Below are 27785 nucleotides of genomic sequence, written 5' to 3' on the forward strand. Positions count from 1 at the left end.
TATATATATATATATATATATATATATATATTTATATCCCTGGGGATAGGGGAGAAAGAATACTTCCCACACATTCCACACGTGTCTTAGAAGGCGACTAAAGGGGATGAGAGCGGGTGCTAGAAACCCTCCCCTCCTTGTATTTTAACTATCTAAATGGGGAAACAGAAGAAGGAGTCATGCAGGGAGTGCTCCTCGAAGGCTCAGATTGGGGTGTCTAAATGTGTGTGGATGTAACCAATTTGAGAAAAAGGGAGAGATAGGTAGTATGTTTGAGGAAAGGAACCTGGATGTTTTGGCTCTGAGTGAAACGAAGCTCAAGGGTAAAGGGGAAGAGTGGTTTGGGAAAGTCTTGGGAGTAAAGTCAGGGGTTAGTAAGAGGACAAGAGCAAAGGAAGGAGTAGCACTACTCCTGAAACAGGGGTGGTGGGAGTGTGATAGTGTAAGAAAGTAAATTCTAGATTGATATGGGTAAAACTGAAAGGGGATTTAGAGAGATGGGTGATTATTGGTGCATATGCACCTGGGCATGAGAAGAAAGATAATGAGAGGCAAGTGTTTTGGGAGCAGCTGAGTGAGCGTGTTAGTAGTTTTGATGCACGAGACCAGGTTATAGTGATGGGTGATTTGAATACAAAGGTGAGTAATATGGCAGTTGAGGGAATAATTGGTGTGCATGGGGTGTTCAAAGTTGTAAATGGAAATGGTGAAGAGCTTGTAGATTTATGTGCTGAAAAAGGACTGGTGATTGGGAATTCCTGGTTTCAAAAGAGAGATTTACATAAGTATACATATGTAAGTAGGAGAGATGGCCAGAAAGCGTTATTGGATTATGTTTTAATTGATAGGCATGCAAGAGAGACTTTTGGATGTTGATGTGCTGAGAGGTGCAACTGGAGGGATGTCTGATCATTATCTTGTGGAGGCGAAGGTGAAGATTTGTAGAGGTTTTCAGAAAAGAAGAGAGAATGTTGGGGTGAAGAGAGTGGTGAGAGTAAGTGCGCTTGGGAAGGAGACTTGTGTGAGGAAGTACCATGAGAGACTGAGTACAGAATGGAAAAAGGTGAGAACAAAGGAGGTAAGGGGAGTGGAGGAGGAATGGGATTTAGGGAAGCAGTGATGACTTGTGCAAAAGATGCTTGTGGCATGAGAAGCGTGGGAGGTGGGCAGATTAGAAAGGTTAGTGAGTGGTGGGATGAAGAAGTAAGATTATTAGTGAAAGAGAAGAGAGAGGCATTTTGACGATTTTCACAGGGAAATGATGCAAATGATTGGGAGATGTATAAAAGAAAGAGGCAGGAGATCAAAAGAAAGGTGCAAGAGGCAAAGAAGAGGGCAGATGAGAGTTGAGGTGAGAGAATATCATCAAATTTTAGGGAGAATAAAAAGATGTTTTGGAAGGAGGTAAATAAAGTGGATAAGACAAGGGAACAAATGGGAACTTCAGTGAAGGGGGCTAATGGGGAGGTGATAAAAAGTAGTGGTGACATGAGAAGGAGATGGAGTGAGTATTTGAAGGTTTGTTGAATGTGTTTGATGATAGAATGGCGGATATAGGGTGTTTTGGTTGAGGTGGTGTGCAAAGTGAGAGGGTTAGGGAGAATGATTTGGTAAACAGAGAAGAGGTAGTAAAAGCTTTGCGGAAGATGAAAGCGGGCAAGGCAGCAGGTTTGGATGGTATTGCAGTGGAATTTATTAAAAAAGGGGGTGACTGTATTGTTGACTGGTTGGTAAGGTTATTTAATGTATGTATGACTCATGGTGAGGTGCCTGATGATTGGAGGAATGCTTGCATAGTGCCACTGTACAAAGGCAAAGGGGATAAAAGTGAGTGCTCAAATTACAGAGGTATAAGTTTGTTGAGAATTCCTGGGAAATTATTTGGGAGGGTATTGATTAAGAGGATGAAGGCATGTACAGAGCATTAGATTGGGTAAGAGCAGTGTGGTTTCAGAAGTAGTAGAGGATGTGTGGATCAGGTGTTTGCTTTGAAGAATGTATGTGAGAAATACCTAGAAAAGCAAATGGATTTATTATATTTTTATTTTGCTTTGTCGCTGTTTCCCGCGTTAACGAGGTAGCGCAAGGAAACAGACGAAAGAATGGCCCAACCCACCCACATACACATGTATATACATACACGTCCACACACACAAATATACATACCTATACATCTCAATGTATACATGTATATACCCACACAGACATATACATATATACCCATGTACATAATTTATACTGTCTGCCTTTATTCATTCCCATCGCCACCCCGCCACACATGGAATAACAACACCCTCCCCCCTCATGTGTGCAGGGTAGCACTAGGAAAAGACAACAAAGGCCCCATTTGTTCGCACTCAGTCTCTAGCTGTCATGTAATAATGCACTGAAACCACAGCTCCCTTTCCACATCCAGGTCCCACAGAACTTTCCATGGTTTACCCCAGACGCTTCACATGCCCTGGTTCAATCCATTGACAGCACGTCGACCCTGGTATACCACATCGTTCCAATTCACTCTATTCCTTGCACGCCTCTCACCCTCCTGCATGTTCAGGCCCCGATCACTCAAAATCTTTTTCACTCTATCTTTCCACCTCCAATTTGGTCTCCCACTTCTCCTCGTTCCCTCCACCTCTGACACATATATTCTCTTGGTTAATCTTTCCTCACTCATTCTCTCCATGTGACCAAACCATTTCAAAACACCCTCTTCTGCTCTCTCAACCACACTCTTTTTATTACGACACATCTCTCGTACCCTTACATTTCTTACTTGATCAAACCACATCACACCACATATTGTCCTCAAACATCTCATTTCCAGCACATCCACCCTCCTGCGCACAACTCTATCCATAGCCCACGCCTCGCAACCATATAACATTGTTGGAACCACTATTCCTTCAAACAAAGCCATTTTTGCTTTCCGAGATAATGTTTTCGACTTCCACACATTCTTCAAGGCTCCCAGAACTTCCCCCCCACCCTATGACTCACTTCCGCTTCCATGGTTCCATCCGCTGCCAAATCCACTCCCAGATATCTAAAACACTTCACTTCCTCCAGTTTTTCTCCATTCAAACTTACCTGCCAATTGACTTGACCCTCAACCCTACTGTACCTAATAACCTTGCTCCTATTCACATTTACTCTCAACTTTCTTCTTTCACACACTTTACCAAACTCAGTCACCAGCTTCTGCAGTTTCTCACATGAATCAGGCACCAGCACTGTATCATCAGTGAACAACAACTGACTCACTTCCCAAGCTCTCTCATCCGCAACAGACAGCATACTTGCCCCTCTTTCCAGAACTCTTGCATTCACCTCCCTAACAACCCCATCCATAAACAAATTTAACAACCATGGAGACATCACACACCTCTGCTGCAAACCTACATTCACTGAGAACCTATCACTTTCCTCTCTTCCTGCACGTACACATGCCTTACATCCTCGATAAAAAATTTTCACTGCTTCTAACAATTTGCCTCCCACTCCATATATCCTTAATACTTTCACAGAACATCTCTGTCAACTTTTATCATAAGCCTTCTCCAGATCCATAAAATGCTACATATAGATCCATTTGTTTTTCTAAGTATTTCTCACATACTTACTTCAAAGCAAACACCTGATCCACACATCCTCTACCACTTCTGAAACCATACTGCACTTCCCCAATCTGATGCTCTGTACATGCCTTCACCCTCTCAATCAATACATTCCCATATAATTTACCAGGAATACTCAACAAACTTATACCTCTGTAATTTGAGCACTCACTCTTATCCCCTTTGCCTTTGTACAATGGCACTATGCAAGCATTCCGCCAATCCTTAGGCACCTCACCATGAATCATACATACATTAAATAACCTAACCAACCAGTCAACAATACAGTCACCCCCTTTTTTAATAAATTCCACTGCAATACCACCCAAACCCGCTGCCTTGCCCGCTTTCATCTTCCGCAAAGCTTTTACTACCTCTTATCTGTTTACCAAATCATTTTCCCTAACCCTCTCACTTTGCACACCACCTTGACCAAAACACCCTACATCTGCCACTCTGTCATCAAACACATTCAACAAACCTTCAAAATACTTACTCCATCTCCTTCTCACATCACCACTACTTTTTATCACCTCCCCATTAACCCCCTTCACTGAAGTTCCCATTTGTTCCCTAGTCTTACACACTGTATTTACCTCCTTCCAAAACATCTTTTTATTCTCCCTAGAATTTAATGATACTCTCTCACCCCAACTCTCATTTGCTCTCTTTTTCACCTCTTGCACCTTTCTTTTGACCTCCTGCCTCTTTCTTTTATACATCTCCCACTCATTTGCATTATTTCCCTGCAAAAATCGTCCAAATGCCTTACTCTTCTCTTTCACTAACAATCTTACTTCTTCATCCCACCACTCTACCCTTTCTAATCTGCCCACCTCCCACGCTTCTCATGCCACAAGCATCTTTTGCGCAAGCCATCACTGCTTCCTTAAACACATCCCATTCCTCCCCCACTCCCCTTACCTCCTTTGTTCTCACCTTTTTCCGTTCTGTATTCAGTCTCTCCTGGTACTTCCTCACACAAGTCTCCTTCCCAAGCTCACTTACTCTCACCACTCTCTTCACCCCAACATTCTCTCTTCTTTTCTGAAAACCTCTACAGATCTTCACCTTCGCCTCCACAAGATAATGATCAGACGTCCCTCCAGTTGCACCTCTCAGCACATTAACATCCAAAAGTCTCTCTTTCGCACGCATATCAATTAACACAATCCAATAACGCTCTCTGGCCATCTCTCTTACTTGCATATCTATACTTATGTATATCTCTCTTTTTAAACCAGGTATTCCCAATCACCATTCCTTTTTCAGCACATAAATCTACAAGCTCTTCATTTCCATTTACAACACTGAACACCCCATGTATACCAATTATTCCCTCAACTGCCACATTACTCACCTTTGCATTCAAATCACCCAACACTATAATCTGGTCTCGTGCATCAAAACCACTAACACACTCATTCAACTGCTCCCAAATCACTTGCCTCTCATGATCTTTCTTCTGATGGGCAGGTGCATATGCACCAATAATCACCCATCTCTCTCCATCAACTTTCAGTTTTACCCATATCAATCTAGAGTTTACTTTCTTACACTCTATCACATACCCCCACCACCCCTGTTTCAGTAGTAGTACTACTCCTTCCCTTGCTCTTGTCCTCTCACTAACCCCTGACTTTACTCCCACCAAACCACTCTTCCCCTTTACCCTTGAGCTTTGTTTCACTCAGAGCCAAAACATCCAGATTCCTTTCCTCAACCATACTACCTATCTCTTCTTTTTTCTCGTCTTGGTTACATCCACACACATTTAGACACCCCAATCTGTGCCTTTGAGGAGGATGAGCACTCCCCTTGTGACTCCTTCTTCTGTTTCCCCTTTTAGAATGTTAAAATACAAGGAGGGGAGGGTTTCTAGCTCTCGCTCCTGTCCCCTTTAGTCGCCTTCTACGACACGTGAGGAATGCTTGGGAAGTATTCTTTCTCCCCTATCTCTAGGGATATATATATATTTTGCTTTGTCGCTGTCTCCTGCGTTAACGAGGTAGCGCAAGGAAACAGACGAAAGAATGGCCCAACCCACCCACATACAGATGTATATACATACACGTCCACACACGCAAATATACATACCTATACATCTCAATGTATACATATATATACACACAGACATATACATATATACACATGTACATAATTCATACTGTCTGCCTTTATTCATTCCCATCACCACCTCGCCACACATGGAGTAACAACCCCCAGCCCCCCTCATGTGTGCGAGGTAGCGCTAGGAAAAGACAACAAAGGCCCCATTCGTTCACACTCAGTCTCTAGCTGTCATGTAATAATGCACCGAAACCACTTCCATGGTTCTATCCATTGCTAAATCCACTCCCAGATATCTAAAATGCCTCTTTTCCTCCATTTTTTCTTCATTCAAACTTACCTACCAATTGACTTGTCCCTCAACCCTACCGAACCAAATGAATTTGCTCTTATTCATATTTAATCTCAGCTTTCTTCTTTCACACACTTTACCAAACTCAGTCACCAACTTCTGCAGCTTCTCACCTGAATCGGCAACCAGCACTGTGTCATCAGCAAACAGCAACTGACAAGCCCTCTCATCCAGAACAGACTGCATACTTGCCCCTCTCTCCAAAACTCTTGCATTCACCTCTCTAACCACCCCATCCATATACAAATTATACAGCCATAGCGACATCACACACCTCTTGTCACAAACTGACATTCTCTGGGAACCAATCACTCTCCTCTCTTCCTACTCGTACACATACCTTACATCCTTGGTAAAATCTTTTCATTTCTAGCAACTTACCTCCCACACCATATTCTTAATACCTTCCACAAAGCATCTCTATCAACTCTATCATATCCCTTCTCCAGATCCATAAGTGCCACATACAAATCCATCTGTTTTCCTAAGTATTTCTCATATATGTTCTTCTGCCACTTCTGACACCACACTGCTCTTCCCTAATCTGATGCTCTGTACAAGCCTTTACCCTCTCAATCAATGCCCTCCCATATAATTTTCCAGGAATACTCAACAAACTTATACCTCTGTAATTTGAAGACTCACCTTCATCCCCATTGCCTTTGTATAATGGCACTATGCATGCATTCCGCCAATCCTCAGGCACTTCACCATAAACCATACATAATTTGAATATCCTTACCAACCAGTAAAGAAAACAGTCACCCACTTTTTTCTTAAATTCCACTGCAAAACCATCCAAACCTGCCGCCTTGCCAGCTTTCATCTTCCACAATGCTTTTACAACCTCTTCTCTGTTTACCAAACCATTCTCCCTGACCCTTTCACTTCACACATCACCTTGACCAAAACATCATATATCTGCCACTCTATCATCAAACACATTCAATAAACCTTCAAAATACTCACTCCATCTCCTTGCTTCACCACTACTTGTTCCCATTTGTTCTCTTGCCTTATGCACTTTATTTACCTCCTTCCAAAACATCTTATTATTCTCCCTAAAATTTAATGATACTCTCTCACCCCAATTCCCATTTGCCCTCTTGTTCACCTCTTGCACCTTTCTCTTGACAACAAGTGCATAGAACATAAATTTTGATGTCGGAGAGGGAAGAATCATGGGATGTAAATACTCGCCAGTATTGTAAGTTACATTGTACTGTAAAAGATGGCAATCATGTTAGACAGCCCATCATGTGCTTAGTTAGGGGGCCCTATCTACCTGGTTTGTTTATTAGGGTCTTTGCTCATGTCTTCTCAAACAGCTGGGTTATCTTGTTCAATAGACTTTGACAATTTTTCCTTTTTTCACATAATTTTTATCTCTTTTTTTTTTTTTTTATACTTTGTCGCTGTCTCCCGCGTTTGTGAGGTAGCGCAAGGAAACAGACGAAAGAAATGGCCCAACCCCCCCATACACATGTACATACACACGTCCACACACGCAAATATACATACCTACACAGCTTTCCATGGTTTACCCCAGACGCTTCACATGCCTTGATTCAATCCACTGACAGCACGTCAACCCCTGTATACCACATCGCTCCAATTCACTCTATTCCTTGCCCTCCTTTCACCCTCCTGCATGTTCAGGCCCCGATCACACAAAATCTTTTTCACTCCATCTTTCCACCTCCAATTTGGTCTTCCTCTTCTCCTCGTTCCCTCCACCTCCGACACATATATCCTCTTGGTCAATCTTTCCTCACTCATTCTCTCCATGTGCCCAAACCATTTCAAAACACCCTCTTCTGCTCTCTCAACCACTCTCTTTTTATTTCCACACATCTCTCTTACCCTTACGTTACTTACTCGATCAAACCACCTCACACCACATATTGTCCTCAAACATCTCATTTCCAGCACATCCATCCTCCTACGCACAACTCTATCCATAGCCCACGCCTCGCAACCATACAACATTGTTGGAACCACTATTCCTTCAAACATACCCATTTTTGCTTTCCGAGATAATGTTCTCGACTTCCACACATTCTTCAAGGCTCCCAAAATTTTCGCACCCTCCCCCACCCTATGATCCACTTCCGCTTCCATGGTTCCATCCGCTGCCAGATCCACTCCAAGATATCTAAAACACTTCACTTCCTCCAGTTTTTCTCCATTCAAACTCACCTCCCAATTGACTTGACCCTCAACCCTACTGTACCTAATAACCTTGCTCTTATTCACATTTACTCTTAACTTTCTTCTTCCACACACTTTACCAAACTCAGTCACCAGCTTCTGCAGTTTCTCACATGAATCAGCCACCAGCGCTGTATCATCAGCGAACAACAACTGACTCACTTCCCAAGCTCTCTCATTCCCAACAGACTTCATACTTGCCCCTCTTTCCAAAACTCTTGCATTTACCTCCCTAACAACCCCATCCATAAACAAATTAAACAACCATGGAGACATCACACACCCCTGCCGCAAACCTACATTCACTGAGAACCAACCACTTTCCTCTCTTCCTACACGTACACATGCCTTACATCCTCGATAAAAACTTTTCACTGCTTCTAACAACTTGCCTCCCACACCATATATTCTTAATATCTTCCACAGAGCATCTCTATCAACTCTATCATATGCCTTCTCCAGATCCATAAATGCTACATACAAATCCATTTGCTTTTATCTCTTCTATTCCCTTATATATTTGGCTTAAGGCTTGGCTCTGATGAGAACTAAACCATGACTAGACCATTTGCTTATGAGAGAAAGAAAAGGTGCTATCTGCATCTTCCTGTATGTGACATCGTTGATCTGGCTAGATTGCTTCATGGATTTATGGGCCCTTGCAAATGAGCTGTAGCCATTATTATTACGATCTCTTTGTTAGTGAAGGTGTAATCTTTGTGAATGCTCTGTATTAGTTTAGATAATGAATTAGCCACCTTTGAGTACTTTCCCTCTCAGGTGCTCATAGGAATCTGTTTCTGGTCAAGAAGTAGTTTGTCCATTGAGTAGTTGCTCTTTAGTGCTTGTAGGGCTCCATTTCTGGTAGAGAAATAGTTAGCCCTATGAGTAGTGTCTCTCTATAGTGATGAGCTCATAGAACTTCATTTCTGGAAGAGATGTAGTTTGTCTATTGAATAGTTGCTTGCTCTAGTGCTCATAGGGCTCCATTTCTGGTAGAGAAATAGTTTGACCTGTGAGTAGTTGCTCTCTCTAGTGCTTATAGGGCTCCATTTCTGGTAGAGAAATAGCTTACTTATTGGGTAGTTGCTCTCTCTAGTGCTCACAGGGCTCCATTTCTGGTTGAGAAATAGTTTGCCTTACTTTAAAACCTACGTATGTTGAATATTGATTGGATCTTTTCCAAGGACTGGATTCTACGTCAGTTACTTTTGCTTTCAGGTATTAGACTTTTTTTTTTTTTTTTTTACATATATAGATGGTTTTTATCGTGGATGTAAGGCATGTGTACGTGTAGGAAGAGAGGAAAGTGATTGGTTCTCAGTGAATGTAGGTTTGCGGCAGGGGTGTTTGATGTCTCCATGGTTGTTTAATTTGTTTATGGATGGGGTTGTTAGGGAGGTGAATGCAAGAGTTTTGGAAAGAGGGGCAAGTATGAAGTCTGTTGGGGATGAGAGAGCTTGGGAAGTGAGTCAGTTGTTGTTCGCTGATGATACAGCGCTGGTGGCTGATTCATGTGAGAAACTGCAGAAGCTGGTGACTGAGTTTGGGAAAGTGTGTGAAAGAAGAAAGTTAAGAGTAAATGTGAATAAGAGCAAGGTTATTAGGTACAGTAGGGTTGAGGGTCAAGTCAATTGGGAGGTAAGTTTGAATGGAGAAAAACTGGAGGAAGTAAAGTGTTTTAGATATCTTGGAGTGGATCTGGCAGCGGATGGAACCATGAAAGCGGAAGTGGATCATAGGGTGGGGGAGGGGGCGAAAATCCTGGGAGCCTTGAAGAATGTGTGGAAGTCGAGAACATTATCTCGGAAAGCAAAAATGGGTATGTTTGAAGGAATAGTGGTTCCAACAATGTTGTATGGTTGCGAGGCGTGGGCTATGGATAGAGTTGTGCGCAAGAGGATGGATGTGCTGGAAATGAGATGTTTGAGGACAATGTGTGGTGTGAGGTGGTTTGATCGAGTAAGTAACGTAAGGATAAGAGAGATGTGTGGAAATAAAAAGAGCGTGGTTGAGAGAGCAGAAGAGGGTGTTTTGAAATGGTTTGGGCACATGGAGAGAATGAGTGAGGAAAGATTGATATATGTGTCGGAGGTGGAGGGAACGAGGAGAAGAGGGAGACCAAATTGGAGGTGGAAAGATGGAGTGAAAAAGATTTTGTGTGATCGGGGCCTGAACATGCAGGAGGGTGAAAGGAGGGCAAGGAATAGAGTGAATTGGAGCAATGTGGTATACCGGGGTTGACGTGCTGTCAGTGTATTGAATCAGGGCATGTGAAACGTCTGGGGTAAACCATGGAAAGGTGTGTAGGTATGTATATTTGCGTGTGTGGACGTATGTATATACATGTGTATGGGGGTGGGTTGGGCCATTTCTTTCGTCTGTTTCCTTGCGCTACCTCGCAAATGCGGGAGACAGCGACAAAGCAAAAAAAAATATATATATATATATATATAGATGGTTCAGTAAATTTGATGGTGTGGCATCATCCAAAATATAGAAAAATACATCATGGAAAGCGTAAAGTAGTTACCATCTCTTATTATGATTGTCCCCCCTAGCCACATTCTTATGGAAGTATCTCATGTTGGTCTACCACAAACTTTGTATGATCTTTTAAGGATTCTTGTTTTTCTTGTTTATTTGTTCTTTCATTGTTTCTGTATCTATTTTTCTTTTTCATTTCATGATAATACTCTTCTAGTGTCTTTTTATGTACTACTTTAATCAACCTTTCTCTCCTTCATGCATTTGTACTCTAATAGATAGTAGCAACTGTTACACTTGTGGCAAAAACAACTTAAAAAAATCTTAGGCAAATTTTAAAGGTAAAGCCATTGTTCTTTCAACACTTGAAGGTATGGAGCTTGTAATAGTTAATATTATAAGGAAAATGCTATATATGTCACCTTGCTGTAAATATGAAAAAATACATAATTTGTAGTGACAGATCTGGTGAATGCATTTCAGAGATGTTATATATCTTATTGTTTCTGTTAAGCAATTTTCCAAGTGGTTTATGATGAGTGGTTTGTGTTAGAGATTTTGAAGGATGTTTTGCTCTTCAGTTATTTGAACATTATTATTGTTGGTAAGAATGTCTGTGGGGTCTTGGTGTTGTAAATATGGATTCTTAATTGATACCCTCAGGTTGACATTACTCAGGAGAGTGGAAGAAAGGAAAAATTTTTGGTAACACTCACAGTTGTAAATGAAGCCTCATTGCATACTCTTCTTTCTGCTATTAGAGGTCAACCAGGACAGAAAAGAGATGTACCACAGTTCATCATCCAGGTGGGATTTCTGAATTAATTGAATATTTCCAATGTTTTCATGAGATTTTTTTATGTTTTGCTTTGTTAATGATTACCTATGGTAAAAAGTTCATCATTTCACCTTTTTTTCATAGAGCATTAATAAAAGTATGTCACCATGCAGATGGTGGAGGTGATGTTTCAGCATAACCTCAGTATCAGATACGAGCGAGTTGGTCGCACCAGTTTTTTCTCCATGGATGGGGAATTTGGTGCTTCATATGATATTGGTTGTGGCAAGGAGGCCATGATGGGATTCTTTGGTTCCCTTAGACCTGCTTCATGGAAAAATGGCTCACTTCTTCTGAATATAGATGGTAGGTTTTTTTCATGATTTAGAAGGTTGTTGAATTTCAGTAACTTTAAAGCTGACAAAAATAGGTATGAAAGAGTTTGCTTTCTCCATTGGATGTTTTGAGGGTAACAGACTAACAGCAAATGTACATGTATTTGATAATATATTTTACTGACATTTCTCTGCTTTTCATGTCTTATTCGTAGCAATACCCAGTGAGAATTTCTTTCAGGTTGGGGGTAGGGACTTAGACAGAATTATCTCCAGGCTACCCTGTCAAAGCACATCTACCTAGCATTCTCTATCCCTATCATACTGTCCTTTGGCATGTCCCCAATGTATTTTCTCCCTTTCCCTTTCTTTGTTGCTGGCTGTTTTATTTTCACACTTGTTATCTTCTGCCTCTCTTCAAACGTTTTTTTGTCCAACTTTTCCAAGTGCATCCTCTCCACATAATTATACCACATCAGTGTATATCTCTTTGCACTCCTATCTGTACCAGTCCCAAATGCTCAAGAATTCAAACCTGCTCCTATAGTTCATCACCCATCCTAACTTTCCACTTCAGGACTCACTTTGGACTGTTAACAACCACATAGTAATCACGTGACACAGCAGCTTGTCAAACGTTGTGTGGTTTAGCTAATGATGGGGGCACACAAGCAGTCATCTCTTAGGAGCAAAAAAAGAATGTAATACCTGTAGAAGAGGGAAAGTGAACCAACATTGGAGCATAGGGTAAGTGAGTCAGGGTTGGAAGTTTTTCAGGAAGAGTTGGTAAGTTGGACCACTTTCAACTTGACTCAGTCAATGAAGGATGCAGAGCTATGGCCACCCTAGATGTAAGAGTAGCACTCCATATATGGACAGATCAGTCATTGGTATAAATGGACCAACTGTTTAAAAGAAAAGAAATTCCATTTACAGAACCCTTTTTGTTAATTTTTATCGTTTTTCTTTTGGTTCATTTTATTCGTTAACTACATTATTATTGTAGAAGTATTTCATAGCATCTTTTTAACTCCTTCCCTTAATAATTTCGTAGCACAGCGATGCAGAGATGGATTTTGGTGGTGTGGAATGGTGGCTTGTGACAAGTCTGTTCACAGATGGTACTGTGTTGTTTGCTGAGAGTGAAGAGGAGTTGCAGAAGGTTGTAAGTGTGTTTTATGGTGTGTAAGCATAGGCAATTAAATGTAAATGTGAGTAAAAGTAATGTGATGTTGTTCCAAGGGAAACGGTGAAAATATTGATCTTCAAAACCCTATAGAGTGAAAAAAGAAAGTGCACTAAACTGTGTTTTAGATATAGGAGGGGAGAGATGAGAAGAGATTAGAGAATTTAAGTATGTAGGAGCTATCTTGGGTAAGATTGGTGATAAGGGAGAGAGCAGTACAGGTTAGAAGAGCCACTGGGTCCCCTAATAGAATAATAAAGGGTAGAGTTTTAAGTATGGAAGTGAGGAAAAGATTGATGAACAGCATGGTCCTCTCGACCCTGACCTTTACTGTTGAAACATGGACATGGAATGAGTCACAGAGGTCATGAACCCATGCTGTGGAAATGAGCTATTTGAGATGAGCATGTGGCATAATGCAAGAAATGGAAAGAATTCAAGACAGGGAGTTTACAGGGAGAGATTATGATAGTGCAGTTAAAAGAGCTGATGTGAGAGGTAGACCACCTGTGGCATGGGAAAGTAGAGTGGAAGAGTAAGAGAAATGGTGGAAGAATGCATGGAATGGTGTATGCAACAGAGATATGTGAGGACAGGGATAAGTGGGGATTTTTTGCCATGGCCACCACCTTGATATGAGTTCTGGAGGGAATGGGCAACAGATATATAGATAGAGAAATGCCTTTTCATGGTTCCACTAACACATACTTTAGAAAGCTGATAAGTGTGTATATTGTCGTTATAAAATGTTGAGGGTTGCAATTATGTCTCTTCTCTTTCAGAGTGAGCAAATGCACTACTCTTGTTTACTTGGTATTCACATCCTTCAAGTTACTCACATCAAGTAAAGATTTTGGTTAACCTGTGGGTATTTTTTAGTAGATTTGTGTATTTGTGGAAGTATATTGACTAGATTGGTAATATGGATGGTAATTTTGGGCACACGTGCTGTGAATATTTTTCCGCTCATATCCTGGCCCATATACTGTAAAGCAAAGTGGATATGAAACAATTGATAATTTAACTGTAAGCAGCTTTTTAATGTAGCATTCTGGCAGTATGTTAGGTGCCATGCTAACCCTTGCATTCCTTACACACAGACTTATTTCATTCATATTCTGCAGGATGATTGTCTTTTATAGGTATCCTATCATACTGTCATAACTAGTCATCTTGTCACATCTTCAGCGCTTTGCATTTGAACAGGTTGAACTTCCCCAGCTAATTTTTTCACCAGACATAGGCAGTGTCCTTGTAAATTTTCACAGTCCTGGACACAAATTTTATCATCATCGAGTTTATTCTGAGATAATTCAAGTACCTCTGGAATGAATTTCACTTTTTTATTAATACTTGAATGGTAGTGTCAGGAACAAACAAGCAGTGGCCTCATTTGTGCACTTCCAGGCTTTATCTGTCATGTGATATTTACCATAGTCATTTACACAGATGAAGAGTAAGAGTTGCTCAAAGAAACTCGCTGGACAATGGGAACCTCCACCCATTTGTAAAGTCACTTTTGATTTGTTTTTGTGTATCTATTTTTTTTTTTCATACTTGTCCACTGTTTCCCTTATTAGTGAGGTAGTGCTATAACAGAAGCAGCAGTGCTGTCACTGGATTGAATCGGGGCATGTGAAGCGTCTGGGGTAAACCATGGAAAGTTCTGTGGGGCCTGGATGTGGAAAGGGAGCTGTGGTTTTGGGCATTATTGCATGACAGCTAGAGACTGAGTGTGAACGAATGGGGCCTTTGTTGTCTTTTCCTAGCACTACCTTGCACACATGAGGGGGGGAGGGGATGTTATTCCATGTGTGGCGAGGTGGCGATGGGAATAAATAAAGGCAGACAGTATGAGTAATGTACATGTGTATATATGTATATGTCTGTGTGTGTATATATATGTGTACATTGAGATGTATAGGTATGTATATTTGCGTGTGTGGACGTGTATGTATATACATGTGTATGTGGGTGTTGGGCCATTTCTTTCGTCTGTTTCCTTGCGCTACCTTGCAAACGGGGAATACTGCAACAAAGCAAAATAAATAAATAAATAAATATAGTGCTATAACCTCCACTCATGATTCTGGTTCAGAGGTGGTGGTTGTGCTTATTCCAACATCAACACACTTGTTGTATGCCTCAAGGTCTGTGTCCCTACTTACACACTTTTCCTCTGTTTTGTCTATCGCTCTCCCAGTTCTGCAGATTTTATATCCTTCTTCGACTGTCTAAATGCCTGCCATAAGACTTTGACATCCTCTCACCTGCAAGCTGAAATCCTCTACCTTGGGGATTTCAGCATTCACCTTAGGGAATGGTTGAATTCCTCCCATACAGATGGTGGTGGGATTGAAGCCCTCACATTCTCCATTCTTAATGATTTAGAGCAAATTATCTCCCACCCTACCCATTTTCCTGACTACTGTGACCTTTCTCCTTCTATCCTGGATTTGTTTCTCACCTCTTGTCCATCCTGCTGTAAATTCACAATCTTACACCGGTTGGTTCATCTGATCACACTCTTATAAATATATCTACTCTATCAACACCTCCTCCTCCAGCAGCCCCTTCTAAGCATAAATACTGGCACCTGAACAAAGCTGACTGGAATATCTTACATAACTTCTTTTCTGACTTTCCTTGGATGAATTATTGTCTCTTATGTGGTGATACTTCTGTCTCTTCCAAATGCATTGCAGAGTTTATTCTTGTGGGAATGGAAGCATTTATCCCCTCTTCCTTCAAGACGACCTCTTTATCCAATCTATGGTTCAATTGTTCCTGTACTGAGGTCATTCAGGCATATTGGGCTTGGAAAAACTCTCCTTCCTTTGGCCCCTATTCACCTTTTATCACTGCCCGTAATCGCCACAAGCATGTTATCCATGAGGTAAAGCGTTTCTTTATCAAAAAAAGGGGGGGGGAGTGCGATAACCTCTCCTCGTCACCACTGATAAGTCTTTTTGGTCTTTAGCTAAGGGCACTTCTAACAAATTCTGTCGCTGTACCTTCCCTTCACTTTTCCATTCTGACAATGTTATAGCTGTATCCCTCATAGACAAAGCAGCTCTCTTTGTTTCCCATTTCTTCTCTAACATTTCTTCACCTCCTGATGCTCCTATGCCCCTTTCCGTAATCTCTTCGGGCTGTCCATAAAGCACTTCTTACTCTGGACACAAGCAAGGTTTGTCCTGATGACATCCATCCCCATGTACTGAGAGAGTGTGCCTCTGAACTTGCACCTGTGCTTGCTCATCTGTTCCATTTCTGTTTAAAAACCAAAACTTTTCCCACTCCTTGGAAGCATGCATTGATTCATCCCATCCGTAGGAAGGGTGACCATTCTGACACCACCATCTATCATCCTATTGCTTGACATCTACCATTTTCAAGTCTTTGAATCCCTCCTCAACTCCCTTATCCTTAAACTCCTCGAAAATCAGTCCTCTCTCGTATCACCAGTATTGCTTTCATACGGCAAGATTCCCTGGTGATATTCTTTCCTATTTTACTAATATTTGGTCATCATCCCAGAGAGATTTTGGGTAGTCATGTGTAGTTGCCCTTGATATATCTAAGGCTTTTGACAGGGTGTAGCACTGGGGTCTCATCTCTGAGCTCTCCTTGTTTGGCTTCCCTCCCTCACTTTGCTCCTTCATATCTAGCTTCCTCTTTGGCTGATCTGTCTCTGTATTGTTGATGGACCGGTCTCCCCCATTTTCTCCATCAGCAGTGGTGTTCCTCAAGGTTTTGTCCTGTCCCCTGCACTTTTTCTCCTTTTTTTTTCAACAATTTTCTCTCCTCTGCAAATAATCCATTGCACTCGTACACTTATGATCAACACTGCATTCATCCACATATTTCAAATCTGTTCTTTCCTCTCTTACTCAGTGTGCTGCTCGTCTTGACATAGCCTCTTCAATAGACTCAGATTTAGACAGGGTATCTCAATGGAGTAGACAAAATCTTGTTTAGTTTAATTCCTCTCTCTGTCGAAGACTTCTCAGAACTCTTGTCTCTCCTTTGATGGTTCTATAATTGCACCTCTTGACTGAATGAACATACTTGGTATTATGGTAACATCTACTCCTTCTTGGAAATCCCACATTAGAGGAATAACCAAGTCTGCCTCAAAGAAACTAGGTGTCCTGTTTAGATGTTGAAATTTTTCTTTTGAGCAGTTGTACTTTATACAATGATTGATTCGTCCTTGTTTGGAGTACTGCTCTCATATTTGGGGTGGTTCTAGCTCTGCATCCTTACTTGATAGAGTTGAGTCAGTAGTCCACCGTATAGACTGTTCTAAGCTAACTTCCAGACTTGACCCCTTTGCCTTATGATGCATTGTTGGTTCACTTTCCCTCTCCAGTATTTCTTTGGTTTTTGCTCTTGAGAGCTGGCTGTTTGTGTGCCCACACCAGTAGGCAGACCATGCAATACTTAGCAAGCAGCCATGTCACATGATTATTGTGTGGCCACCGGCAACTCAAGAGTGCCATTTTCATACCAGCTTCTTTCCCTCCACGTCAAGCCTTGAAACTCTCTACCTTCTTGTGTCTTTCCCAATAACTATAGCCTGGCACATTTCAAAAGACTAGTCTTTCTTTTTCTTAAAAATTTGAAAAGACTTTCCCATGTCTTTTCTTTTTCCATTTCATAATTCTCTCTATATTTCAATTAAGGCCTGGCCATGATGTGGATTTTTGTTCGTGACTGGAGCCTTCAACTTCAAAAATGGACATTCTCTAGCTGTAATGTGCGCACGAAAACCATAGCCCCCTATCCACAACCATGCCTTACAGACCTTACAATTGTTTCTCACCAGCTACTTTACATCCCCTGGTTCAGTTGATTGATAGTATATTACCCTTCTTTACTGTATCATTCCATCTCAGTGTATCCCATGCTCACCTTTCACCTTCCTGCCTGTTCAGGCCCCAAGAATTCAAATCCTTTTCAGTCCATCCTTCCATCTCCAGTTTGGTCTCCCCTTTCTACTCTTTTCTTCCTCCTCTTATATTTATGTCCCTCTTATTTAACCTCTTCTCATTCATTCTCTCCATATATCCAAATCAGTACAGCATACCCTCTTCAGCTCTCTCGACCACACCCTTTTTTGTACCAAACCTCCGTCAAACCCTCTTATTACTTAGTCGATCAAACCATGTCTCGCCACATATTGTCCTCAAACATTTTGTTTCCAGCACATCCACCCTCTGACTTAATCCTCATCTATAGCCCATACCTCACATCCATACAACATCTTTGAGACAACTATACCTTCAGACTTGCCCATTTTCACCCTCCTAGATAACAACATCGCTTTCCACATTTTTTCAGTGCTTCTAGAACTTTGCCCCCTCTCTCACCCTATACTCATTCCATTTCCATGGCTCCATTCAGTGCCATTTGCACTCTGTGGTGTCTAAAGCACTCCACTCCCTCCAAATTTTCTTCATTCACACTTGTACCCCAGTTAACTTCTATCTTTTCTGCTAAACATAATCTTACTTTGGTCTCATTTACTCTTCTTCATTTTCATGGATTCCCAAACTCATACACCAACTTCATCATTTTCTCATCGAATCTACCACTAGTAGTGTGTCATCAGCAAAAAACAATAACTGACCCATATCTTAGGCCCCTTCACCTCCTGCAAACTGCATACTCATCCCTCTAAACAAGACCTTTGTGTTTACCTACCTCGCCACTGTATCCATAAACAAATTAAACTGCCATGGTGATGTCACACACCCCTGTCGCAGACCATCCCCCACCTGAAGCCACTTGCTCTCCTCACTATCCTACTCATACACATGCCTTACACTTTTGATGGAGCCTTCTTACTGGTTTTTTTTTTTTTTTTCCACACCATCTTTGTAAGACCTTTTACAAGGCATCTCTGTCAGCTCTGTTGTTTGTTTTCTGTAGGTCCAAATGTGCCACACATTGAAATCCTTTTGTTGAAGTATTTTGTAGTTTCTGCTGTGATAGTTTTCATTCCACTTGCTTGAAAGCCCATATTCTAGTGTTGCCTGTACAGCATGATAGACAACCAATTTTCTTTTGCTGTGATGTCCATTGTGTGTCTATCCATCACTGGAAGTGACCCTGGATTAAGGAAGATGCAAATGGTATTAAGTGTAAGGTAAGGGTTGGGTCAAACACATCAAACTGTAAGCCTTATGCAGTAGTTTCACAACATTGAAATAACTGAAGGGCATAAAATTTTTAACTCTAGTTTGGATTATGTCTAAGTTATGCTTCTTAATTTGAAGAAAATTCCACCTTTGGCCATAGAATTTAATGTTTTTGATGATTTTTAAACAATGGAAAAATTCATTCATATTCCACTGAAAATATGAACTACAGAGGGCACAGATGTTCTGTGGATCACCTATTTTGGTTCTCTTTCTTTTCCACCAGCATTCTTTATCATTTTCAAATTCCCTTTGGAACTTTTACAATGCACTGTCATCTGATACTTCTTTATTTTCCTGAGCCAGTTTCTGCTGTGTCATACAAGTATATAAAATTCAATATATATGACTCCTTTGAGCCTATGTCACTATTCTTTTACTTTCTTCTTTTTTAGGTATTCATCCATTTCTATCTCTCTCTCTGTATATCTATATCTCAGATGCCTGTTCCCTTCAGCAAGTCCCTCAAGGTGGTGGCCGAGGGGAGAAAGAATACTTCCCACATATTCCTCATGTGTTGTATAAGGCAACTAAAGTGGGCTGGAAACCCTCCCCTTCTTGTATTTCAGTTTCTAAAAAAGGATGTTTTGGAAGGAGGTAAATAAAGTGCGTAAGACAAGGAAACAAATGGTAACCTCAGTTAAAGGGGTTAATGGGGAGGTGATAGCAAGTAGTGGTGATGTGAGAAGGAGATGGAGTGAGTATTTTGAAGGTTTGTTGAATGTGTTTGATGATAGAGTGGCAGATATAGGGTGTTTTGGTTGAGGTGGTGTGCAAAGCGAGAGGGTTAGGGAAAATGATTTGGTAAACAGAGAAGAGGTAGTAAAAGCTTTGTGGAAGATGAAAGCTGGCAAGGCAGCAGGTTTGGATGGTATTGCTGTGGAATTTATTAAAAAAGGCAGTGACTGTATTGTTGACTGGTTGGTAAGGTTATTTAATGTATGTATGACTCATGGTGAGGTGCCTGAGGATTGGTGGAATGCCTGCATAGTGCCATTGTACAGAGGCAAAGGGGACAAAGGTGAGTGCTCAAATTACAGAGGTATAAGTTTGTTGAGTATTCCTGGGAAATTATATGGGAGGGTATTGATTGAGAGGGTGAAGGCATGTACAGAGCATCAGATTGGGGAAGAGCAATGTGGTTTCAGAAGTGGTAGAGGATGTGTGGATCAGGTGTTTGCTTTGAAGAATGTATGCGAGAAATACTTAGAAAAGCAAATGGATTTGTATGTAGCATTTATGGATCTGGAGAAGGCATATGATAGAGTTGATAGAGATGCTCTGTGGAAGGTATTAAGAATATATGGTGTGGGAGGCAAGTTCTTAGAAGCAGTGAAAATTTTTTATCAAGGATGTAAGGCATGTGTACGTGTAGGAAGAGAGGAAAGTGATTGGTTCTCAGTGAATGTAGGTTTGCGGCAGGGGTATGTGATGTCTCCATGGTTGTTTAATTTGTTTATGGATGGGGTTGTTAGGGAGGTGAATGCAAGAGTTTTGGAAAGAGGGGCAAGTATGAAGTCTGTTGTGGATAAGAGAGCTTGGGAAGTGAGTCAGTTGTTGTTCGCTGATGAGACAGCGCTGGTGGGTGATTTGGGTGAGAAACTGCAGAAGCTGGGGACTGAGTTTGGTAAAGTGTGTGAAAGAAGAAAGTTAAGAGTAAATGTGAATAAGAGCAAGGTTATTAGGTACAGTAGGGTTGAGGGTCAAGTCAATTGGGAGGTAAGTTTGAATGGAGAAAAACTGGAGGAAGTGAAATGTTTTAGATATCTGGGAGTGGATCTGGCAGCAGATGGAACCATGGAAGCGGAAGTGAATCATAGGGTGGGGGAGGGGGTGAAAATCCTGGGAGCCTTTAAGAATGTGTGGAAGTCGAGAAAGGAATAGTGGTTCCAACAATGTTGTATGGTTGCGAGGCGTGGGCTATGGATAGAGTTGTGCGCAGGAGGGTGGATGTGCTGGAAATGAGATGTTTGAGGACAGTGTGTGGTGTGAGGTGGTTTGATCGAGTAAGTAATGTAAGGGTAAGAGAGATGTGTGGAAATAAAAAGAGCGTGGTTGAGAGAGCAGAAGAGGGTGTTTTGAAATGGTTTGGGCACATGGAGAGAATGAGTGAGGAAAGATTGACCAAGAGGATATATGTGTCGGAGGTGGAGGGAACGAGGAGAAGTGGGGGACCAGATTGGAGGTGGAAAGATGGAGTGAAAAAGATTTTGAGTGATCGGGGCCTGAACATGGAGGAGGGTGAAAGGCGGGCAAGGAATAGAGTGAATTGGATCGATGTGGTATACCGGGGTGGACGTGCTGTCAATGGATTGAATCAGGGCATGTGAAGCGTCTGGGGTAAACCATGGAAAGTTCTGTGGGGCCTGGATGTGGAAAGGGAGCTGTGGTTTCAGGCATTATTGCATGACAGCTAGAGACTGAGTGTGAACGAATGGGGCCTTTGTTGTCTTTTCCTAGTGCTACTTTGCACACATGAGGGGGGATAGGGATGTTATTCCATGTGTGGCAAGGTGGCGATGGGAATGAATAAAGGCAGACAGTATGAATTGTGTGCATGTGTATGTATGTATGTGTCTGTGTGTGTATATATATGTGTACATTGAGATATATGGGTATGTATATTTGCGTGTGTGGACGTGTAAGTATATTCATGTGTATGGGGGTGGGTTGGGCCATTTCTTTCGTCTGTTTCCTTGCGCTACCTCGCAAACGCGGGAGACAGCGACAAAGCAAAATAAATAAATATAAATAAATAAAAAAGGAGTCTGGGAGGGAGTGCTCATCCTCCTTGAAGGCACAGATTGGGGTGTCTGAATGTGTGTGGATGTAACTAAGATGAGAAGATGAGTGTGTGATAGAGTGTAAGGAAGTAAATTGTAGATTAATTTGGGTAAAACTGAAAATGGACGGTGAGAGTCGGGTGATTATTGGTGCTTTTTGCACCTAGTCATGGGAGGCAAATGATTTGGGAGCAGCTGAGTGTGTCAGCAGTTTTGGTGCATGAGATTGGATATTAGTGATTGGTGATATGGATGCGAAGTTGAGTAATTTGGCAGTTGAAGGAATAATTGGTATGCATGGGTATTCATTGTTGTAAATGGAAATGGTAAAGAGCTTGTGGATTTGTATGCTGAATACCTGGTTTAAAAAGAGATATACACAAGTATGTGTACAAGTTGAAGAAATGGTCAAAGGGCATTATTAGATTACGTATTAATTGACAGGTGAAGATTAGTAGAGGTTTTTTTTGAAAAAGAAGAGAGAATGCTGGGGAGAAAAGAGTAATAAGTGAGCTTGGAAAGAAGACATGTTGGAGGAAATACCTGGAGAGATTGGCAAAGGGTGAGAGCAAATGAAGTAAGGGGAGTTGGTTAGGAATGGAATGTATTTATGGAAACTGTGATGGCATATGCAAAAGATTCATGTGGCATGAGAAAGGTGGGAGGTGGGCAGATTAGAAAGGGTAGTGGGATGAAGAATTGAAGTTCATAATGAAGGAGAAAAGAGAGGCACTTGAATGATACTTACAAGGAATGCAAATGACTGGGAGATGAATAAGAGAAAGTGGCAAAGAGTCAAGATGAAGGTGCAAGGGTTGAAAAAGAGGGCAAATGAGAGTTGGGATGAGAGGGTATTATTAGACTTAAGGGAGAATAAACAGTTTTTTTTTTTTGGAAGGAGGTAAATAATGTCTGAAAGACAAGATAACAAATGGGATCATCGGTGAAGGGGATAAGGGGGAAGTGATAACAGGTAATGATGAAGTGAGGAGGAGATGGAGTGAGTATTTTGAAGGATTGTTGAATGTGTTTGTTAATAGAGTGGCAGATGTAGAGTGTTTTAATCAGGGTAGTGGTGCGGAGTGGGATAGTCAGGAAGAATGGTTGGGTGAAGAGAGAAGAGGTGGTGAAAACCTTGGTGAAGATGAAATCCAGCAAGGCATTGGGTTTGAATAGTATTTATTTTATATATTATACTTTGTCGCTGTCTCCCGCGTTAGCGAGGTAGTGCAAGGAAACAGATGAAAGAATGGCCCAACCTACCCACATCACATGTATATACATACATGTCCACACATGCACATATACATACCTATACATCTCAACGTATAGATATATATACACACACAGACATACACACATATACACATGTACATAATTCATACTGTCTGCCCTTATTCATTCCCATCACCATCCTGCCACACATGAAATAACCCCCTCCCCCTGCATGTGTGCAAGGTAGCGCTAGGAAAAGACAACAAAGGCCACGTTCGTTCACACTCAGTCTCTAGCTGTCATGTATAATGCACCGAAACCATAGCTCCCTTTCCACATCCAGGACCCACAAAACTTTCCATGGTTTCCCCAGATGCTTCACTTGCCCTCATTCAATCCATTAGCAGCACGTCAACCCTGGTATACCACATCATTCCATTTCACTCTATTCCTTGCATGCCTTTCACCCTACTGTATGTTCAGGCCCTAATCACTCAAAATCTTTTTCACTCCATCCTTTCACCTCCAATTTGGTCTCCCACTTCTCGTTCCTTCCACCTCTGACACATATATCCTCTTTGTCAATCTTTCCTCACTCATTCTTTCCATGTGACCAAACCATTTCAAAACACCCTCATCTGCTCTCTCAACCACACTCTTTATTACCACACATCTCTCTTACCCTTTTATTACTTAATCAAACCAACTCACACTACATATTGCCCTCAAACATCTCATTTCCAACACATCCACCGTCATCCACACAACCCTATCTATAGCCCACACTTCGCATCCATATAACATTGTTGGAACCACTATTCCTTCAAACATACTCATTTTTGCTTTCCGAGATAATGCTCTCGCCTTCCACACATTTTTCAACGCTCCCAGAACTTTTGCCCCCTCCCCCACCCTGTGACTCATTTCCACTTACATGGTTCCATCCGCTGCCAAATCCACTCCCAGATATCTAAAACACTTCACTTCCTCCAGTTTTTCTCCATTTAAACTTATCTCCCAATTGATTTGTCCTTCAACCCTACTGTACCAAATAACCTTGCTCTTATTCACATTTACTCTCAGCTTTCTTCTCTCATGCACTTTACCAAACTCAGTCACCAGATTCTGCAGTTTCTCACCCGAATCAGCCTCCAGCGCTGTATCATCAGCGAACAACAACTGACTCACTTCCCAAGCCCTCTCATCCACAACAGACTGCATACTTGCCCCTCTCTCCAAAACTCTTGCATTCATCTCCCTAACAACCCCATCCATAAACAAATTAAACAACCATGGAGACATCATGCACCCCTGCTGCAAACCGACATTCACCGAGAGCCAGTCACTTTCTTATCTTCCTACTCGTACACATGCCTTACATCCTTGATAAAATCTTTTCACCGCTTCTATTAACTTACCTCCCACACCATATATTCTTAATACCTTCCACTGAGCATCGCTATCAACTCTATCATATGCCTTCTCCAGATCCATAAATGCTACATACAAATCTGTTTGTTTTTCTAAGTATTTCTCACATACATACTTCAAAGCAAACACCTGATCCACACATCCTCTACCACTTCTGAAACCACACTGCTCTTCCCCAATCTGATGCTCTGTACATGCCTTCACCCTCTCAGTCAATACCCTCCCATATAATTTCCCAGGAATAATCAACAGACTTATACCTCTCTAATTTGAACTCTCGCCTTTATCCCCTTTGCCTTTGTACAGTGGCACTATGCACGCATTCTGCCAATCCTCAGGCACTTCACCATGAGCCATACATAAATTGAATATCCTCACCAACCAGTCAACAACACAGTCACCCCCTTTTTTGATAAATTCCACTGCAATACCATCCAAACCTGCCGCCTTGCCGGCTTTCATCTTCTGCAAAGGTTTCACTACCTCCTCTCTGTTTACCAAATCATTCTCCCTAACCCTCTCACTTTGTACACCTCCTCAACCAAAACATCCTACATCTGCCGCTCTATCATCAAACACTTTCAACAAACCTTCAAAATACTCACTCCATCTCCTCACATCACCACTTCTTGTTATTACCTCCCCATTACCCCCTTCACCGATGTTCACATTTGTTCTCTTGTCTTATGCGCTTTATTTACCTCTTTCCAAAACATCTTTTTATTCTCCCTAAAATTTAATATTTTCTCACCCCAACTCTCATTTACCCTCTTTTTCACCTCTTGCACCTTTCTCTTGACCTCCTGCCTCTTCTTTTTATACATTTCCCAGTCATTTGCACTATTTCCCTGCAAAAATCGTCCAAATGCTCCTCGCTTCTCTTTCACTAATAATCTTACTTCTTCATCCCACCACTCACTACCCTTTCTAATCTGCCCATCTCCCACGCTTCTCATGCCACAAGCATCTTTTGTGCAAGCCATCACTGCTTCCATAAATGAATCCCATTCCTCTCCCACTCCCCTTACGTCCTTTGCTCTCACCTTTTTCCATTCTGCACTCAGTCTCTCCTGGTATTTCCTCACACAAGTCTCCTTCCCAAGCGCACTTACTCTCACCACTTTCTTCACCCCAACATTCTTCTTTTCTGAAAATCTCTACAAATCTTCCCCTTCGCCTCCACAAGATAATGATCAAACATCCCTCCAGTTGTCCCTCTCAGCACATTAACATCCAAAAGTCTCTCTTTCACGTGCCTGTCAATTAACACATAATCCAAGAATGCTCTCTGGCTGTCTCTCCTACTTACTTATTTATACTTATGTATATCTCTCTTTTTAAACCAGGTATTCCCAATCACCAGTCCTTTTTCAGCACACAAATCTACAAGCTCCTCACCATTTCCATTTACAACACTGAACACCCCATGTACACCAGTTATTCCCTCAACTGCCACATTACTCACCTTTGCAATCAAATCCCCCATCACTATAACCTGGTCTCGTGCATCAGAACTACTAACACAATCACTCAGCTCCTCCCAAAATACTTGCCTCTCATGATCTTTCTTCTCATTCCTAGATGCGTCGGCACCAATAATCACCCATTTCTCTCCATCCACTTTCAGTTTTACCCGTATCAGTCTAAAGTTTACTGTCTTACACTATATTACGTACTCCCAGAACTCCTGTTTCAGGAGTAGTGCTACTCCTTTGTTTGCTGTTGTCCTCTCACCAACCACTGACTTTATTCACAAAACATTCCGAAACCACTCTTCCTCTTTACCCTTGAGGTTTGTTTCACTCAGAACCAAAACATCCAGGCTCCTTTCCTCAAACATACTACCTATCTCTCCTTTTTTCTCATCTTGGTTACATCCACACACATTTAGACACCCCAATCTGAGCCTTCGAGGAGGATGAGCGCTCCCCATGTGACTCCTTCTTCTGTTTCCTGTTTTATAAAGTAAAAATACAAGGAGTGGAGCGTTTCTAGCCCACACTCCCGTCCCCTTTAGTCACCTTCTACGACATGTGGGGAATGTGTGGGAAGTATTCTTTCTTCTATCACCAGGGATATATGTGTATATATGTATATATCTGTGTATGTATATGTATGTGTACGTTGAAATGTATATGTATGTATATGTCCTTGTGTGGGCATTTATGCATAAACATGTGTGTGTGGGTGGGTTGGGCTCTTTTGCCTGTTTCCTTGCGCTACCTCACTAATGCGGGAGATGGCAATTAAGTACAATAAATATTCAAAATATAGTAATGATTAAAGAACAATAACAAATGTATTGAATAGCATTTCTTTAATTATTTTAAAACTCAATCACACATGATTGCACTTCCATCTCAGCTTTCAGTTTCCTTTCTCTCATAATCCTCCATGGATTTTTCTGATTCATCTTCGCATTTACCTACTCTTTTACTTCTCCATTCTTCCTAACTCCATACCTCTCCATCCTTCTTTACACCATACCTCCACTTCTCTCTGATCCTCATCCCAACAAGAACCACAATATAGTCAGAGTCCCCAAAGAATCCAACACAATTCTAACATCTAGCATGACCTTTCTCAGTCTTTCGTCCGCTGCCACATAGTCAATCAACACCTTTTGCTTTTCTCAATCATTCCTTATCCATGTATACCTATGAATCGTATTTTGCTGAAAAAAAGGTGTTTGCAAGGAATAAACCCCTCATCACAAACATCCACAGAATAACTTCTATTCCAGTTTACTCCAGGCTCTCCCCATGTACCAATCGTCTTGACATTTTCATCACATTCCACTTTCGCAGTCATATCATCCATTATGACTTCGTTTCTCTCATTCTCAAAATTGTTTATACAGTCATAAAGATTTCTCCAGAAATGCTTCATTTTATCTTTACCTCATTTAGTCTTCATATTCACAGGTGCATATACTTATACCTATGCATACTTCACAATTCCAATCTTTCCTTTTAGCCACATTCCTCTTGCTCTATTCCATTCATACTCTGTAACACCCTTCCACACTCTTGGTGACAACACAAATGCTCATCCTTCTTTTCCTCCTCCCTGATGATTTTCAATCATTCCTGTTCGTACCACTCCTTCCACATC

The 27785-nt window shown here is 41.4% G+C and overlaps 1 protein-coding gene across 2 annotated transcripts in view; it reads left to right on the forward strand.

Annotated features, from left to right (window-relative positions):
* LOC139755121 (protein argonaute-2-like) overlaps positions 1–27785 on the forward strand; it is a 196267-nt gene that overhangs the window by 27544 nt on the left and 140938 nt on the right. For both annotated transcript variants that reach the window (XM_071673262.1, XM_071673261.1), the window contains exons 4-5: positions 11401–11544; positions 11689–11881. In XM_071673262.1, the coding sequence (XP_071529363.1) occupies positions 11401–11544; positions 11689–11881 (337 nt within the window). The remainder of the gene's footprint in view (positions 1–11400; positions 11545–11688; positions 11882–27785) is intronic.

This window comes from Panulirus ornatus, chromosome 18 (assembly GCF_036320965.1).
Source record: "Panulirus ornatus isolate Po-2019 chromosome 18, ASM3632096v1, whole genome shotgun sequence".
Classification (NCBI taxonomy): Eukaryota; Metazoa; Arthropoda; class Malacostraca; order Decapoda; family Palinuridae; genus Panulirus; species Panulirus ornatus.